Genomic DNA, 18,324 nt, shown 5'->3' with positions numbered 1-18,324 from the left:
CTATCCGTCCATTTGTCTGGAACTGAGCCATAATTATGACACCTGCACATTACCAACTGTGTCAAGTCCCAATGTCTTCTGTAAAAAAGGTGTCTTCTGATTAAGAAGGGGTTTCAGATGATGTTCAACGATACCCCTGATCCTTATAGCATATTGAAGGCAGGAGGTCCAGAGGGAAGAGTGTCTGAATCCCCCTCTGTAGGTATTTCAGGTACCAACAGTCTGTTTGGCTATAATGTGACATAACTGCATATTAAAACAATACATTTCTGACACATTGCAGTAATTTTGGTGATTAACTGCCACCTGTCAATTAGCTGAATAATGTAGAACACATGCATCTGTATTTTCATTGTGTGCATTAAACGAACTAAATGGGGACTCGTGAATGCCGTTAAGATTCACATTATCCAGTCATAGTGGGCTGCAGGCTAATAAAGATTTAACAAACAGAAATCACCTTTTACTGCATCATCTTTAGAGCCTGCAGGGTCATCGGTACGTCGGTGCAGCAGAAACATGGTCCAACACCGCTCTGTTAAAAGTTTCTTAACTTAGCCTGATGTGAATTTGTTAGTAAACTATCCAATACTGTTCATTTTGAGTTGCAGCTTTAAAAACAGGCTGCATTGTAGTTTTTAACAGTTGTAGATCTTCATCTAAACTCCTTTCTGTTGTGTGATTTGTTTAGAAATAGACCTGCTCACAAACCATCTGCACTACATTTAAAGAGGGTCGTACACCATCACATGTTCCCCAGAGCACTGCCACCAGGGTTGAGGTTATGAGCGAAGGCCAACTTCTCATCACAAGCAGCACACCAACAGGAGCGTGGCCACTTTAACTTTAAAATGCAGGACAGGTCCAGGAACACCTGACTAATAACGTCTTTTTTGTGATTCACAGGGTTTTGAAGGCTCTTTAGCTTTATAGTTAACAATAAACAAAGGCAGAAATCTATACCTTCATTTTATAGTAAATAGTAGCATAGCATGACATTTAAATAGATAACAGTTCTCAAAACAATTCTCGATTCCTTTTAATGTTACATTCAAATTATTTTTTTAAAGAAAGACTCCGTAACCTTGGTCATTTTGGTCTGTTTGAGCTGATTACAGCACTGGTATATTTCCCGCCCACTCATGATGAAAATAACAAAACAACAGGACATTTTCTGGAGGGTTTTTTCAATTTGTAATCATTGGCAGCAAGATTAAAAAATGTAGACAAATTAAAAGACAGTCACCAACACCTAAAGTCTGTTACACACTCTGTAGACATAACGAGGGGGGCATTACGTGGCCAAATATGTGGTCTAAATTGTTTTCCATCTGCTGTAACATCATATATTTCAGATGATATAACAGCAGGCCGACTTCTTTTCAAGGCTCTGAAGCATGAAGCAGGTACAACACATCAGAGCCAGAGACACCCAACAAAACGGCTTCCTTTGTGTCGATGAGCCATGTGTTTACAAGATATTGAACGGTCATGTTATGCATATGCATGCATGCAACAAGAAAATAAATAGTGTAGTTGTCAGATTTTCACAATGGAGTAACAGTACTGGTTTTAAATTGGCATTGGTCACAATCAAGTGCAGAATATGTGACAGACTTTTCCCCAATCAACCCAAACCTTCCACACTAAAACATTTACAAAAACAAAGACAAAACATTGCAAATATAACAAAATATGGCAGAAATGGTCTGAAAATTCCACGCACGGCCTTAAAGAATCTAAAAGTCTTGCCACAAATTATAAAAGCTAACACACAAAGTACAAACTTACCAGAAGAGTCAGTGCTGTTCAGTACTCTCATGCAGGATAAAATGTGATAAAAGTGTGGTGCTTCAATATAGTATACATCTTCAACACCATTTATATATTGATTTCAGCACTGAAAGCAACTTATTTCAAGACTAGCGTTGTTCGTCATGCACATTAAATATTGGTATTGACATAAAAAGGTGGCAACTCGACAAAACTCAAAAATATAGGAGTATCAACCCAGGTTAGAAATGTATAAAATAGTGCCAAACCCAAACTCCTGCACAAAATACTGTCCTGAAATGTCTCGTATGTATGGCTTTATTCACGTCCTCTGATCTGTAACTTACGGGTTTGGTCACTCATCTCCTGTCGAATATCCACAAGTAAAAATGTCTAACAATTGTGATCCTGTATTGCACTTAGTAATTGCATGTGTCACTGAAAAGATAGCCGGAGAGCAGGGGGATTACAGCTGCATGGAAGAGGCTTCTGGTTGCCACATCCGCAGGTCAACCACAATCTGGTTCAGTTTCTTCATCCACAGATTCCTCTCGTCCTTCGTGTCGGCACTCAGCCAGTTTCTGCACAGAAAAACGAGCGATGCAGAACAACCTTTAACAGGTGCGCAGGGCGTGTACGTGTATTAATATGCGCAAGTATAAGCGGTAGAAACTTACTTGGTGACACACATGGTGTTCTTGCACTGACTGACGAGTGTCTCTTTGTCATTTTCTCTCTGAGGTCGGACTGTGATGAGCTCAAATGTGTTTGGTCGGGCACAAAACTCTCTGTTGGCCGGTGCCACCGTCTTACTGGTGCAGTTCGCCAGGTTGATGCGACCGATGGGATTCTAACAGAAGAAGAACATGTCAGGACGGTCGGTGTCTTTATCAGCTAATCTCGATATAGAAAGACAGTTGTGTCTCTTTTTTTCACTTCACACGCCACTGAAAAATATCACATTCCCTTTTAAACCCAGTGAGAGATGCACAACGTCGCTGCGGTCCTGCTCGGTACAAAGGTCGCCCACAACCAACCTGCTCACGCTAATCGCAGAGTTAATGGACAGTTGCCATCGAGACGGAGATGGAGGTGTTTGTCACGATGAAGTAAAGAGGTGTCCACGAGAGCGGAGGATACGAATGAGGCTCAAACACAGCAAAGGTCCATCAGACACATTCAAATCAACAGCAGTGAATCAACCTCCTGGTAAGACCGAAAAACAGGTTATGCTACAGTTCACAAAAAAAAATTAAAAAAAATTTGAAAAGATAAAGAAGATTTTTGTAAAAATGTTCTTTGGGTTGATGAAATAAAAAAATCTGATTCTATCAAAACTGATTGAAAGTGTGGAGAAGCTAAAGAAAACAGCTCGTTGGGCCAAACACCTCCTCAGCTGTCAGACATAGTGGTGCTTCTCTTATGGATTATTAATGTGTGGCTGCCAGTGGAACTGAAACTCTGGCATTCATTGACGAGTCCACTGTAGTCTCTCAGTTAATACCTGTCCAGAGGTATACAGCAGCATCCTGAGATCACATTCAGCCAAAAACATTCAAACTCATCGTAGCACATTTAATCATTCAGCAGGAATATTATATTAAACATACAGCTAAAACCCAGAAACCTATTTTTCGGGTAAAGAGGTAGAACACTGTTGATCGGAGCGAAGCGGCCAGCTGCATGTTTTTAAGCAGGACAATAAAAGCTGTTTTCAACATGAGCCCGGTCTAATCAATCAATCCATCAGCTGTTACTACTGGGTTGTGACTGGTTCATCTAATATACAAGTGTAACAACCCCTCATTAACAGGACAATAAAAAATGATGAATGTATACAAAATGACTCCGAAGAGCTGCATATGCCACTGTGCTCCAAATGATCCAGATGAAGACGAGACTTATTTCATGTTTCCTACCACAAGAGGGAGTATAACCTTAAACAACTGCTTCTGTGAGGTGTAGTGCTACGAGAAAGACAGACAAAAATGTGTTGCTGTGACATTGCATGCTTGCAGAGCAGCAAGTAAAAGAAGAAAATAATCCACATCGAGTTATTTTTGTTAAATGTTCAATATTACATTAAAATGTTAAACTTTTTTGCACTCCTGGCAGTAGAATAAATCTATATAAAGGCTCAGTCATAAAAAAAACCCCAAAAAACAACAACTCTGATTTACATTGAAACCACCAGAATCTTAAAGAAACACGAGGAGATTCTGCATGATTTGGACAGCGGATCAGTTCGACTGCAGGTCCAAACAGAACCTACAGTCACAGGGTGAACTGGCCTTTATACTGTCAGGTTTGTGACCAGCTCACCAACATGTCAACAAGGTAAACAACTTTACCTGAAAAGTAAATCCTTGCACCATCTCAGCAGCAGCCGACTACTCACATCTGATCATGACAAGACTCCAAGCAACTACCACTGACTGGAAAAATACCCTCATGGAGTCTAAACGGTCCCATTTAAGGCAAACATGCTACATATAAATATCTTTCAGCATCGAGTAATATTACAAACAAAATCTAATATCCACACATGCAAGAACCGTCAGCCCATAACTGAATGAACAAGGCAACTGTATGGCGACAGCTTTGTTAAGGTTACCTTCCGCTTTTCATCATCTGGGTAGGTCCAGTAGGAGATGCAGTATCCTGAGAGCACACACCATCTTCTGTGCCAAGCTCCAAATCCACTTACATCTTCAAACATCGTCTATGGTGAAACAAAAACAAGTCCATAACACTTTCAAAAATATATCATCAGCAAATCAGGGCCTGCCTCTGCATTAGTTCATCTGTGGTGGTGTTTTGATCGACATGCACTCACCAGGAAGCCCTTCTCCTCCACCTTCGAGCCCACTTCACACTGCATCTTGAGATAGACGTGGCCCTCCAGAGGACACAAGAAGGGTACCTTGAATCCCAAGTACAGTCAGTTAATGAACAGGTCGGACATCAGTCGTTTCAGAAATATTAAAGTAAACAAGATACATCATAAACGGTTACAAAGCAAAAATCTGGTTGCTGAAAGGCACAAAAGAGTTCCCACGTGAAAACAGATCTGTGATCACTTCAACACTGTCTCACCCATTCCCACACAAACACAACCAAAGAAAGACAACAGGGTAAGTAGTAACCTTGTCAGGAAACATGCAACAGAGCACTTCTCTTTCACTTCCTTCATATTTGATCTAAAAGAAAAACATCAGTCTCGAAAGCGTCTGCACATACAAACAAGCAAGACATTTATTGTCAAGGATGTTATATCTTCAACGGCCAGCCACATATCAAATGTAGAAGACCTCGAAGTGAGAATTTGAAAAAAAACAACAACCTGAAAGGAGTATCTGGCATTAATGGTTTCTGTACCTTCTCCAAAGAAAACTTGTTCTTCCCAACAGAGAGCAGAGTGAGTTTGTGTGATCCGACCAGGACGAAGTTACTGGTGCGAACGGCATTGGGTCCTCCTGGACTGGCCAAAACTACAGGAAGAGAGAATGAAATATATAGAGAAATAATCTTTACACATCAAGCAGTACAAATCAGCCCGAGAACAGCTGGATGATTGTCAAGTCTGAGAAAAAGACCCTGAGGTTGCCGGGTAAAGGAGTCACTATATTTAATGCAAAACTATTGGCAAGTTTGCTAGTGAATAAAAATCAAGAAGGAGTCTGCTGCTTCAGTTTTGATAGTCCTTGTTAAAAGCACTAAATCATATAGATTGACTCTAAAGTGTAACATACCTGGTGTCTGTGCACTTTTCTGGAAGAGAAGATAAAAGAACAAATGAATAAACAAGTTTCTGACAGAACGAGTTCCTTTTGTCATGAATTTCTCAGGAAAAAAGGTTTGATTGGGCAAAAGAAAACAATTTTAAAATACTTACACTGATAGCGAGGAATCTCTTTGGAGTGATAGCCTTGAAATATAGAAGCAAAAATAAACCATTTTAATGTTTGCTTTAAAAGGTAATGGGCAGGTGAGAACACAATAAACCCGGAGGACACGTGTTGCTCGTCAGTAAACATTCTTCTTCACTCGATGATACGAACACCCGAACTTGTGCAGAGAAACGGTTGCAGTAGAGATGTTTGCCGCCGGCCTGCCACAGTGCTCACCCACCACCGAGGTGCGGATACAAAAACTGCTCATACCGACATACACAAACAGTTGACCTCATGAACCTGTCTCCACATTATCTGGACACACACACACACGCTTTAAGCACGGCCCATCATTTACTGACAATGTGTTTTATATTTGGTGAAAATAATAAACGTGTGGATTTACCTTTGACTTGCTGGGTTTCTTCTTCTTCTCACTGCAATCCTCCCGTTTCTGAACCTAAAAGAGATCGATGTGAATCAGTCAGAGTTTGTCGATACCAATCCAACATGAAAAAGAAAGATTTAACATTCAAACAAGAAATATTTTACAAGTCAGTAAACATTAAGGTTGTCCCTTTAAAAAAAAAAAAAAAAAAAAAAAAAAAAAAAATTGTTTGAAAATGTAAATTGTTTAATTCAAATGCAACCTCAATAGCAAAAACATCCGATTTCAGTATTTCTACATTGATTTACAATCCACCAAAAATTAGATGATGAAATCAGCATCTTTCCACAGAAATTACAGTTTAAAATTCGATTCTGAAGGATGGTTTACGTGAGCTAAAGATGTATGTTTTTGCCACGGTGGCTCAGATATGAATGCAGCAACACTATTTCTGCCCTGTTACGACACCATTATGGGACACTTACCAAACAGTACACCTCTATATCAACTTCAAAGTTACTGGAGACGTCAGATCTGAAATTGAAGAAGTATTTCTTGTCAAGTTCACCATTCAAATTAAATGATCATTAGAAACAAGAGTTACTCGAGTTATTGAAAGCAAGACTAAATGGAACGGGCACATTTAAATGAGGATGTAGATTTAACAAACCAGATGAAACATCCCGACTGAGCAGGACAACAGGGACGGGATCAGAAACAACAGCGGGTCCTTTGGTACCGACGGTGTTTGACTTACAAGGTGAACTTGGTGGGGAAGGTGAGGGTGTCTCCACTCAGGCCACGGTGTGTGCTGGCTAACGGAGTGGCCACAGTGTGCTCTGCTCCAGCTCGAATCATGATGAAGAAGGAATGTTTGGTTGACTCTGAAATAATCGAAGGACAGAATGATATCAGGCAACATGAGGGAAATAAATTCAGAGGAAAGTCTCCATTACAAACACTTGTTTTATCGGTTTGAAAACCAATAGCAGTCTATTGAAAGCACAACAAGAAGAATAAAATGATTTGCATTACTGACAAAACATTAAACATGGTGCTATTTAAATTGTAAACTGCGCTTCTACCTGGTTTGTTGGCAGTGGAGCAGACAAAGTCGGCCTTGAGCGGCAGGCGGAGCTCCTGCAGGGTGACGGAGCCTTTGGAGGCTGACATGCCAGGAGGCTCTGAAACTGAAGGAGCCTTCTTCTGTCCTGTTGGGTCTCCTTTCAGATGGTCCAACTCTGCCTTCAACGCTTCCCTCCTCTCCGCTAAGGATGTTAAAAAGGTAAGAGAGTCAAGTCCTTGATGCTACCACAAGGAGTCGCCAAATCCCCGAGAGTGAGGTTGTATTGAGGCTTCAGTGTTTGTACACGGTAGACGTCTGTAACTCAACTTAAACAGCCTAAACAAACATCTTGAACGGATTAGCACTTTAAGCTCTAGCATCTATTATATTTGTGATCTCAAATCTTATAAGATGATTCATTCTTCACTTTCAAATTGCTGCGTGTTGGTGATACAATTTTTGTTGATTATAAGACCAAACAAAGAAAAAAGAAAACAATATGTTTAATTACAATAATAACAACAACAAAAATGACAGTAAGGCATCAGCAGGAAATATTAATATTATAATAATAATAATATTTGTTAAAGCTTTAAGAAGTGTGGATGAACTCACTTGCCACCAGCAGCAGCCTCTCTGCCTCCGCCTCCACCGGAGATCCTTTGCCGTGTTCTTCGTCTGTGCAGCAGTTGAGCGCCTGGCTGGCCTGATGGATAACCGTCTGCTGGAGGTTCAGCTCACCGCTCAGAAACTACAAACAGAGAAACACTTTACTGACACTTTCCAGACGGGCAACGACTCTGGTATAAATGTAAAGGAAATGTTTTTATTCCAAACCTTCATCTTCTGTTTGACGCTGAAGAGACTGGATCCTGCTGGCTCCTCTGCTCTTTGAGAAACATCCTTATTTCTCACAATAACCTGCTTGACATTTGGTCTCTCCGTCTCCTTCACCCTGGTGGATCTGTATGCGTCGACGCTGACGCACGCAACAACAGACAGCTTCATATTACACCGTACATCCAATGAGACATTAAGAACAGGGGACTTCAGTGCATTTGCGTGCTACATAGGAGCACTTACCTATAGAGCAGTTTGTGGTCCTCGTCCGAGGCCTCCACACTAACTGAGGAAGAGGTCCGTAAAATGTTGGCTCTCTGGAACTTGCTAGGTTTGGGATCTGGAGTGTTGTTCTTCACAATGAAGGAGCTGGCCGGAGTTGACGTCTGCACAAAGACATGAAGAAAAGGTCGTCGTTAAGCAGTTCATCGCTGCGTTTCAAGTCTGTCGTTTGCATCAAACAGATTTGGTCTGGTGACAAAGCCAGTGATGGTTGATCTGTGGACAGACCGACCGTGTGGAGCGGTGGTACTGATGATACGCTAGATGATACCTGGAACGGTTTACATCGCACCGCATGTATATGTTGAAGGAGTTTCACACAGCGAGCCCTTTGACAGCTGAAGCAGTGTTTCTCCTGTTTGTACTGGAGCAGCTCATCCGACAGCACCACACATTTGAGACACTTCGTAGTAACTAAGTTTACAGAATTCCACAGTAATCAATTTCTATTGTATGTTTTTATCATGATTATTTGCTAATTTCTAGAGTAATGGATCAACAGAGGATTTTTCTGGCCATTTGAAGTACGATATGGAACCAAGGCTGCAGTCTGTGACCTCTCCTGTTTGATTCGTGGCAGGGTAGAGGGAAGAAAAGATCAATCAATCAATCAATGCAAAAACTGTAGATTCTTTCCCCATGGAGCAACATGAAAACTATTTTGGTTCAGTAAAAATCATCTGTCAGTGAGCGTGGTGACGGCAGGTTAGACGGGTAGAGGAAGTGACTGCAGGGGGAGGCTGTGTGGATTGACTGTGGATGTTTTAAACAATCTCTAGGAGTTAAATGTTCTTCTTTTGTTATTAAATGGCAGTTGACAAACTGCTGGTAAAAAAACAAGGGAAAATATATATTTTTTTAAGACGAGGCAATAGTTGCATAAACAGTTCGACCCTTTTATGATTTCATTCCAATTTGAAAATCATGAACCTTCCCTAAAAGAAGCGTGATGTCAGCCTACCATCATTCTCCTGTCTGGACTGTTCACCACGGCAGCCACAGTCTCTGCCAGCGGAGTGAGGAGGGACATGGAGGAGATATTCAAAGCATCTTCCTCCCCGTCCTGATCTTCCTCCTCCTCCTCATCATCATCATTCAGAGCTTCACTCTGCTCCAGAACTCCATCGAACAGCTCGTTGATGACTGCAGAGTTGATGGACAGGTCCACGTTCATTTCCGTCTCCTTGACAACCTCCTTTTCTTTGTCGTCATTAGTCATCTTTTGTACAGGATGGGCGACCTCCCTCAGGGGGCTGGACGTTGAGGCCGGAGGGGAGACCATCAACCCATGACCTGCTGCTTGACATAATCAGTGTTATGAGCCGTTGTCTTTTACTACTTTGACATTCAAGGATTTCATGTGGACATCACAACTAAAGCTCATATTGGCAATTACATTGTCACACAATGGTGGAAACTACAAACAAGTGTCCGGAATAAATTTAATGGTGAGGTTCCAGATACTTCTGAACAAAGATAATCCACGGTGTCCACCAAGAACGCAAAAGGTTCACCGTCTTTGGGTTGAGTTAAACGGGTCACTCAAACAGGATGGGCTCTGTGGAGGAGGACCTGCTCCTAATGTAGCTACGACAGGCTTATTGGTAGTGGGTTATTTAAAAGATGCTGAAATATGCTTTGTACAGGTGGATATATAGACTTCAGTACATGTTTAGGTAGACTGTAAACTCTGATTTAGAAGGACTGAGTTTGGTTAGTCAGCCTGTCCAAACCTTTCAGCTAAATCACATGTAGAATATTGGCATGAACCTGCTTTTCACTACTTCAGTCGGCATTTTCATCTCTTTCCACTATCTGTGATTTACTGTTTGCAAAATCATCATGGCAACAGGAAACAACTACAACAACCTTAAAGCAGCCATCTACACGCTGAAAATGGCAAGTTATGACCAAGATGTAAATCATGCAGTAAGGAAGGCCTGCTGGTTGTGAATATCACGGCGTACCTGGAGGAGTGTATTTGGTGAGTTTATCAGCTCTCTCATCAGACAAGGCTGAAGGTTCATCCTTCGGCTCACATGACGCTTCCTCACACTCCACAGGCTTCTCATGCTGTTCCTAAAAAGCAGATTATTTGTTCATTACAATCTAGTATATGATGGGAAACGGGACTATATATTGTGACATCACTTTGTCATTTGTGTGTTAAATGGTTGTTGTTGAACCTTATCGTCTGTGTTTGTCTTAGTTTCTTCCCCCTCCTCTTTGTTTTTCCACATACTGATCCCTTTTTGGAAGCGGCTGCGAATTTGAGCCAGCTCAGACTCTCGCTCCTGAAATGAGGGAGATTTCTGTTAATCTGATTTTGCTATTTTGATGTTAAAAGGACCACAACAATAAGAGGACACACTACAGCATCTGTAACATGAACCTACCAGCTTCTGTCTCTGAGTGAGACCAGCAGTGGTTGTGTTGGCAGCCTGGGCGGCTCGGAGTCTGTCCTGTACCAGTTTGGTGTTTGGTGTTCCGGTGGGAGTCTTGGCCTGCGTGGTGACTCCAGCGGGGGAACTTTGGTTGTTGCGCTGCTGGCATCGCTCTTCAAAACGCCCCAGGAAAGATTTTACGACTGTTCAGAACAGAGGAGAGAAAATATACTTTTTCATTTGGAGGGAAATGAGTTCAACATTGTACACTTAACATATATATGTAGCAGTACCACTTTGTTTATATGTCTAAAAAAATAAACGGTTGTATTTAAACAATATTAAGGATCATTGATGAACAAAGCTGCAATGTAGGAACGCTTTTATTGCAAATAAATTAAAACATGGGGCTTTTTTTTTCCTTCCCCATCATGCAGTTGTGTACAAGATGTTCAGTTCCCTGTGTTTTTGGGTGGATCAATTTTCTCTGTTGTTTCTTCACTAATATAAAGCATTCGATACAAAATACTACTTTTTTCAAAAAATGCACAGCTCGGCACATTATCTACTGATAGTTTTGCCACATTTACTTAAAAAAAAAAAAAAAAAAAAAAAAAAAAAAAAAAAAAAAAAAAACTTCGATAAACTATCATGAAATTACTACTAGATATCCAGTTTTGTAAAATAACTGAAAAATGAACTGCAACCTGACTTACCAGGAGTTCCAGTCGTGGCCTTTCCCTGGGGCACCGATGGGCCAGCAATGGTGGGCTTGGCACGAAGCTCTGGCTTTTGGGGGCTGGAAGTGAGGTTGAGACCCTTGGAGAGGGGCTGCTTCCTGAGGGGACTTTGAGGCACTGATGATGAGGAGGAGCAGGAGGAACCGGCCTTCTGGGGATTGGCTTGGAGGGCTGTTTCCTGGATGGAGATCTTCCCCTCTGAGATCTTCTGAACACTCGTCACTGACTGAGGTGTAGGTTTTGATGCAGGGATGTCAGCCTTCTGAGGGCTCGGGAGAAACACTCGGCTGGACTTTACTGGAGAATAAACAGCCTGCTGAAAAGACACAGAAATAGCACGTCCATTTATTCATAAAGAATATTCAAAATATCACTAATTGGGGTTCCCTGGTGGCTGGCTAGTAAACATCAACAGCAAGATATGAAAACATCGTTGGTCTCGAGAGCCACACAGAATATTTTGTCAATTATTGGCGAAAAATAACTCTTGCCCTGTAATGTGAACAGATATATTCCCACAAGGAATAAACTAGTGATGCAGATCCTTTAATTTGATCCATTCCAGACAGAAGCAAGTTCATACAAAACAATTGTCAGGCTGTAGTTACAAGACTTGATAGAAAAGTGCAAAACATTACATCGAAAACACCAAGGAGATACGAGGTGTTTTATTAACAGCTCCATATCCACAGACATAATTAGATGAAGATAGTGAAACAGTATCAATCAGATTAACTAAGACTCTGTTCATGAGATTATCAAAAACAATTCCAAGCAGACAGAAGGTGCTTATATCACCTTATGTCAATAACCATTATTATTATTATTTTTTATTTTTTTTAAGTGAAAACAGCAAAACAGTATCCAGACTAACAGTAAATTGGCCTATTAAAAATTTAAATTTAAAAAAAAAAAAAAAAGCTTTAGGCTATACATTTTCACAAGTTAGCATTAATTAGGTGATTCAAAACTATAGACTGATCATACATCCGTGGATAAATTTGTTAGTATGCTTAACAGCTCGTTGAAAAAATGCTTCATTACGTCTTTAAAAGTAATCACGTATACCTCCACGCCTTCAGTATGTTGGAGAGTTCCATCCGGATTTGTCGGTATTAAATTATCTCCCCGATTCATACCTTGGACTTATTTATCATGAGGGCAACCTCTTGCAGGCCATAGACAAAAATGCCAAGGGCCATATTTGTCTTGCAGGTTGAATAAGCCTGAAGAAAAGATTGTACAGCGATACAAACCATTCTGCTGTAGAAGAAGACAAAACTTAGTAAACCTACCTGATTAGAGTTGGACGTGGACTTGCTGTTTGCAGTTGAAGTTGTCGCTGTAGCACTCAGTTTACTACTGGAAGTCACTGTGGCATCTCTGGCAGTATATTTGGGGCCAGATGTGGTAGCAGGCTTCTCCTTTGGGATGTTAGCATGGTTAAGATCGTCTTCCCAGGATCCGATGGTGGCAGCCAGATTAGCCAGTCTGCCTCTCCTCCCTACTGGAGTTTCTGAGGAAAACGTGGGGACGGCAGGTGGGACGTCTCGTGTCTTCATCGAGGACAGAGGAGTGCAGTCCTCAACTGCACCAGAAGTGCCTGTAAAAGTCGGAACATGTATCATTTGGTCAGACAAACTATGCCACAGTCCCCTAATCCTGTGAAATCAGGAAACCTGCAATGCAAAAATCTAATTAAAAGTACAGAGAAAAGCTGAGGTGGAAAGTGGGAACATTTTCCTTCCAGCACATCATCCGTTTCTTCCTTTGACATCTGACTCTTTCTGGCTACGATACCAGCGATGGTGTGACTGGTAGATCACCACACGCTCCCCCAGTTATTTTTATTAACGACCTAATACATACAAATTGACCCAACAACTGTATACTGGGACCGAGCTTAAAAAGATACTGACTTTTACAGCATTTAGGAAACATTTATAACAAAAATCCTGTTACTGTTAGTTGTATTGCATTTAAATCCTTGTCAGTCGGATATCGTAGATGCTAAAACTGTGTTTTGTTATTTTGGTTCCCTATTTGGTTCCACGTTGAACATTAAAAAGCAATTTAAAATATTTTCATTTGACAATCTAAGCACACAATTCACATACCATCCCAACACTTTCTCTGCTCCGCGAGCTTCTGCAGGCGTGATTTCATGCCATCAGCAGATAGAGACGGACCTTCAACCAAGTCTTCCTTGTTGCTCTGCAGGGCTGAACTGGCAGCTTCCATATGTGCTTTCCTACTGCTGAGAGGATCAGCAGCAGGAGGGACACACACCTTCTCCGGCTCTGGTTGATCAGCTTTCAGCTGCTTTGGCTGAAACTGGACATCAGGCGCGGTGGAAGTCTTTTCCTTGGAGGAGGAAAGTCGGACGCTGGCAGGGCCCACCGGGGGTTTCTTGTCTGTGGGAGGATCTGAGAGCATAGGAGCCACAACTTGTATCACCATTGGCTCCTGGTTTTCCTCGCCGGTGGAGGGCTGGACGGTTTCCCCAGAGCACCTGCGCTTTGAGGGGCAAGGCTTGGAGGATACCTGTGGAACTGAAAGAAAGTGATGGAGAAATATAAGCAACTACAAGGGGCTGCAACTCGGTGGCTAAACTGACAGGACAGCAATTCAACAAACGTGGTCATACCTTTATCCATAACAGACTCACTGATCACACTGTTGGTGTCAACCAGTGGCTCTCTGGGCCTTTTGACCATCTGCCTGTTTGCTGCATTTGGTCTCTCGGCCATTTTCTTCTGCAGGTTTTCTCTTCGAGCTCGGGTCCGCTCCAACAGTTTCTTGTTTGACAAACAGAGTTGATTTGTTACTACGATGACTGCAGTACACATATTGAAGATGGACCAAAATAAAAACATCACATCAGAGTGGTTTACTGTATCAGGTACAGCAGAATCCAACAAAACCACAAAGTAAAGACTTAGAAACGACAGTCTAAACATGTCATATTAGAAGGAGCACAAATGCATAGCTAGGCTAATATTTTAGATTGCATTGTATTGCTACGACCACATGTGCACAGCAGGAGGCTTTTTATTCAAGTTATACAGTTACAGTAATACAGGATATCTGCTCTTCAGCTACATCAACAGTAATAACTGAAGGACTGAACCTGCTAGATTGCCACTAAGGCCAAGTGTTAAAGGCAGTTCTTCAACAATAGACTTCTGGGTCTGACAAGTGAAGCCAATACACAAGTGTCATAAAGTGCAATACTGCCAAAGGCCACTCGGGGTCATCTCCAAAAAGGCTCTGGCTCCATAATCTCCCATTCAACTTCTCTCATGAAAAGGTGACACATTTTCTCCATTAGTCGTTGAAGGTATTTCTTCCAGATCAGCCGGGTGTACCGACATCTCAGTTATTGCACCGACCAGAAAATTAGGAGGGCTGCATAAAACCGACAATGTGACATTCACACCTACTTCATACTGTGACTGGCCAGCTGTGCAGAGACACATGACTCAAGGAGCTATTTTTTATCACTTTTATATGAACAGTTAAGTGCAACCAAAAGTGCAAAACAATAAATATTTTCCAGGACAGACTGAAAGTATGAAAAATGATATCCACACATTCAAACATCACAGCTGGCTTTTCACTCTGTCTCCAAGTGCGCTCCTCCAATGCAACCATAAATACTTTTGATTTCTGATGTGGTCGTATTTGGCTACATGCATTAGCATTAATGTTGACCTCTTACACAAGTATTTTTTCAATAGGAGTTTTTAATCCAACAACTACTGATATCCTGACATGCCGCGGATGCTGCTGGTAAATATTTCAATTTGTCGAGAATGATAAAAACTGCTCACTCAAAATTTTTCAAACCCTAAATTTGATAAAAACATGTTTCTTTGTTGTTGATGTCAGAATCAATTCAAGTACATCCTAAATATTTTTCACAATCTGAAACTTGAAGGGAACAGTTGAGACGCTTGTTTTCAACCAGACTTAAAACAAATTGAGGTGAAACGGTGGCACTGAAATTGGTGTTCAATGAAAATGTTTGTGAGCCAACACATTTTTGTGTCGACAAAACCAAAAGGCTGGAAGAGAGAAAGAGAAAAATATATTCCCAAAGTTTTACAACTACTTTTAAGGGAAGCTACAAATGGATGGGACATTTGTATAAACTCTAATTGTGTGTATATTTTGGTACTGCAACTCCTCACTTTCGTCAGACATGGCTCTCCTTATAAATCTACTTTTCTTTCTTTTTTTTGCTGTGAAACTTGCAATTAGTCTGTGGCTGACAAAAATGCCAAATATGGTGCATCTTCCCAGATAAATGGTGGATATCCAAGAAAAAAAAAGTATGTGCAAAAAGGAAAACGACATAGTTTCTCTCTCCCTCAGCATGGACTACTTCAACAAGCAGAATACGAGTCTAAGACAGACAAAACAATCCTTCACCACCAGAGATGAAAAAGGCTTCTGTTGGCTGGCACACCCTTTTTTTCCTTCCTCTTTTTTCCAGTGCAACCTCCCCTCCACTTAGCCTCTCACAGCCTGCTTTATTGTGCTGTACGTTAACTGTGCAAGCCACAACACATACCAGCAGCAGGCCAACACTGCCTGCACTATTTCAGAGGCAGGGTGGAAAACTGGAATCACTTTCAACGGCATTCCTCCGGATTGAGCCACTCCTTCACGCGTTTCAAATGTCCAACTCTATTGGCCAGTTTGTTGGAGGAAGAAGAACCCAGACTCGTTTCTAATTATATCTTCCAACTACAGCAGGAGTGTAAAAAGAGACCGAGAGCTGGTAAATTGTCAGTGCTGAAACTTTGCCTTAAAAGGAGCCAAAGAAGTTTTACTTGACACCTTTCATAGTTTGTGCTGTTTTTCGCTGCATTAAGCTTACAGTAAATATAAGTACATATCAGGATCTTGTCAATTATCAGCCCGGCCAAGTTATTTACGGACGGTTCAAACATTAAGACAACTACTTATTTATGACTGACTTGACGAGATGAAATGAGGAGCTCCATGTTTTTTGTGATAGATTTGTGGTTGCTGGCGACCGATGACGCAACGAATTAACACGTGACTACATTTTTGTGCGGTAACGTCAGCTTACTTAAACGTATTATGGAGGCAAAGACGTTGCTTGTGTCTTACGTTTCAAATAAGATGATAAAAACAGCCGATGTTACGTTAGTTATGTTAGCATGAGCACGGGACGTTAACGCAGCTATTTCGACAACACTTTGCGTTAGCGAGTAAGTAAAGTTAGCTCGGTGACTCACCTCAGTAAACGGATCCATTTTGGACGGTTTATATCAACGAAGGCAATATTTCTACAAGTTAGGATTTTAAAAGTCTTGTCCACTGATACGTGTACACAAACAGGGCGTACAAATGCGAGCTGAGCGGCACTCAGCGTTCCTCTCCTCGGCTCCTCTTCTCGCTCGACACACAAAACAACTTCTGTTCAAATTTGAATCTTACCGCTGCGCCTACTGCGCAGACTCCAACACTTAACGAGTCGCCTGAGAACCAATGAGAATCAAGGAAACGGGCTTCGCGCTTGGTCAACCAATCAAAACCCTGGTATGTGAAAGTAGGTTGTCACTTTACAAAAAGAAGCGTTGACTATAATAAACATCCTTCTACCGAACTGCTTTTTTATTATTCATCAGTCATCTTTGTATGCAAATGATGAAAACAAGTACAATAACATCTGTTACTCTGAGATAGTCCATGACCGAGATGGCTACTAATCTGCACAGACACACTGAAAACAAGTGGTTCAAACCTGCACAGATAGATAGATAGATAGATAGATAGATAGATAGATAGATAGATAGATAGATAGATAGATAGATAGATAGATAGATAGATGATAGATAGATAGATAGATAGATAGATAGATAGATAGATAGATAGATAGATAGATAGATAGATAGATAATAGATAATAGATAATATATAGATAGATAGATAGATAGATAGATAGATAGATAGATAGATAGATAGATAGATAGATAGATAGATAGATAATAGATAGATAATAGATAATAGATAGATAGATAGATAGATAGATAGATAGATAGATAGATAGATAGATAGATAGATGATAGATAGATGATAGATAGATAGATAGATAGATAGATAGATAGATGATAGATAGATAGATAGATAGATAGATAGATAGATAGATAGATAGATAGATAATAGATAATATATAGATAGATAGATAGATAGATAGATAGATAGATAGATAGATAGATAGATAATAGATAGATAATAGATAATAGATAGATAGATAGATAGATAGATAGATAGATAGATAGATAGATAGATAGATAGATAGATAGATAGATAGATAGATAGATAGATAGATAGATAGATAGATAGATAGATAGATAGATAGATAGATAGATAGATAGATAGATAGATAGATAGATAGATAGATAGATAGATAGATAGATAGATAGATAGATAGATAGATAGATAGATAGATAGATAGATAGATAGATAGATAGATAGATAGATAGATAGATAGATAGATAGATAGATAGATAGATAGATAGATAGATAGATAGATAGATAGATAGATAGATAGATAGATAGATAGATAGATAGATAGATAGATAGATAGATAGATAGATAGATAGATAGATAGATAGATAGATAGATAGATAGATAGATAGATAGATAGATAGATAGATAGATAGATAGATAGATAGATAGATAGATAGATAGATAGATAGATAGATAGATAGATAGATAGATAGATAGATAGATAGATAGATAGATAGATAGATAGATAGATAGATAGATAGATAGATAGATAGATAGATAGATAGATAGATAGATAGATAGATAGATAGATAGATAGATAGATAGATAGATAGATAGATAGATAGATAGATAGATAGATAGATAGATAGATAGATAGATAGATAGATAGATAGATAGATAGATAGATAGAT

The 18,324-nt window shown here is 40.3% G+C and overlaps 1 protein-coding gene across 1 annotated transcript; it reads right to left on the bottom strand.

The window, feature by feature from the left end:
- Positions 1-1,004: 1,004 nt before the first annotated feature.
- On the bottom strand, positions 1,005-16,785 carry anln (anillin, actin binding protein). Its single transcript, XM_069175972.1, has 23 exons — positions 16,637-16,785; positions 14,014-14,164; positions 13,484-13,918; positions 12,662-12,969; positions 11,343-11,682; positions 10,639-10,829; positions 10,429-10,536; positions 10,210-10,321; positions 9,204-9,538; positions 8,204-8,346; positions 7,958-8,099; positions 7,736-7,871; positions 7,140-7,322; positions 6,812-6,938; positions 6,540-6,588; positions 6,073-6,126; positions 5,669-5,701; positions 5,526-5,544; positions 5,152-5,264; positions 4,610-4,696; positions 4,388-4,495; positions 2,451-2,623; positions 1,005-2,354 (listed from the first exon to the last, which is right to left on the bottom strand). Exons 1-23 carry the CDS (start codon positions 16,652-16,654, stop codon positions 2,240-2,242), a joined length of 3,480 nt encoding a protein of 1,159 aa, XP_069032073.1. The 5' UTR covers positions 16,655-16,785; the 3' UTR covers positions 1,005-2,239.
- Between the last annotated feature and the right edge of the window lie 1,539 nt (positions 16,786-18,324).

Source organism: Embiotoca jacksoni, unplaced genomic scaffold, assembly GCF_022577435.1.
Source record: "Embiotoca jacksoni isolate LCO1_2020_lvr unplaced genomic scaffold, fEmbJac1.0.p SCAF_7, whole genome shotgun sequence".
Classification (NCBI taxonomy): Eukaryota; Metazoa; Chordata; class Actinopteri; family Embiotocidae; genus Embiotoca; species Embiotoca jacksoni.
The sequence above is the reverse complement of the archived record's forward strand: the minus strand, read 5'-3'. Positions and strand labels throughout refer to the sequence as shown.

What these genes read in the sequence shown, in the direction of transcription:
- anln (XM_069175972.1), bottom strand. An exon ending in GTCCAGACAGGAGAATGATG is followed by an intron (nt 8,347 to 9,203) that starts GTAGGCTGACAT and finishes GTCTTTGTGCAG; the next exon opens with ACGTCAACTCCGGCCAGCTC. An exon ending in TGGAGGAGAAGGGCTTCCTG is followed by an intron (nt 4,496 to 4,609) that starts GTGAGTGCATGT and finishes GTTTCACCATAG; the next exon opens with ACGATGTTTGAAGATGTAAG.